Source organism: Cricetulus griseus, unplaced genomic scaffold, assembly GCF_003668045.3.
Source record: "Cricetulus griseus strain 17A/GY unplaced genomic scaffold, alternate assembly CriGri-PICRH-1.0 unplaced_scaffold_1, whole genome shotgun sequence".
NCBI classification, from domain to species: domain Eukaryota; kingdom Metazoa; phylum Chordata; class Mammalia; order Rodentia; family Cricetidae; genus Cricetulus; species Cricetulus griseus.
Genome location: NW_023276808.1, coordinates 10,250,557 through 10,251,481, shown reverse-complemented (window position 1 = coordinate 10,251,481; position 925 = coordinate 10,250,557). Strand labels below are relative to the sequence as shown.

General features: G+C 59.5%; 1 protein-coding gene across 1 annotated transcript in view; it reads right to left on the bottom strand.

Moving 5' to 3' along the window:
- The window catches only part of LOC118237714 (proto-oncogene FRAT1-like), a 1,831-nt gene extending 1,290 nt beyond the window's left edge, over positions 1-541 (bottom strand). The window contains exon 1 of the mRNA XM_027434258.2: positions 6-541. Coding sequence (XP_027290059.2) covers positions 6-541 — 536 coding nt within the window. The remainder of the gene's footprint in view (positions 1-5) is intronic.
- Between the last annotated feature and the right edge of the window lie 384 nt (positions 542-925).

Below are 925 nucleotides of genomic sequence, written 5' to 3'. Positions count from 1 at the left end.
GTCGCTGTTGCAGAGGGAGGGACATGGCTGTGCTCTGGGGCCAACCCCGCCGGCAAGGGCCTGAGAGAGGCTGTGGGGTGCTCGGCTTTCCTGTCACCGGAGGTCCCTCAAGGCCAGGCTGCCGGGACACAGGGCATAGGGCGCTGGTGACCGCAGTGAGCTCCGCCACGCAGTAGGGAGCCGCCTGGCTCCGCAGGCGCCAGCGCTCCCACAGCATGCAGCTAATGGCTCTGGGGTGAGCTGGAGCCCCGGTCTCTGCAGGCACAGAAGATCTCAGCATCTGCCTGGACGGGGACCGGTTCTGTTCCACTGAGATCGCAGCCAGGACCCGCAGGGGCGGGGGGCCCGGGGCAGCACTCGGCGAGGCAGGGCCATCGTGTGCTGTGTCCAGCTTCAGCGTCTCGCCAATCAAGGCGATGAGCTGGTCCACATCGGTCAAGCTGCCCAGAGTCACAGACTGCTGCAGCAGGAGGAAGCTGTTGTCCTTGTCCTCCCCCTCTGCCTCAAAGCCGGCTTCCTTCTCAGCCCTCTGGCACAGCATGGCCCTCTGCCTGGGACCCCTCAGCTGTGGGGGCATCGCTGGCGACTGGCTGTCTGCAGGCTTGATGGGCTGCTGCTAGGGCAATAGAATCACAGAGGCTGGGGCCAGTCTGGGCCTGAAATGAAGAAGCCTGGGGCCAACAGACATCCAACCTGTGGAGGCTGCAGGATGTTTACAACCAGTAATTAGCAAAAGAATGTTAACTGGAGTGGTGGACAGTTACCTCCCCTTCTCTGAGAGCAAGGTGTCAGGTGCCAGCCTTGGCACTCCTGATTTAAGGAGTTAAATTTTGTCTTACATGTAGAAATTCCCTTTTCAGGGCCCAAGTTCTTAAACTTTTATTAATTTTAATTTTCATTTGTCAGCTTTCCTAGCCTGGGGCTT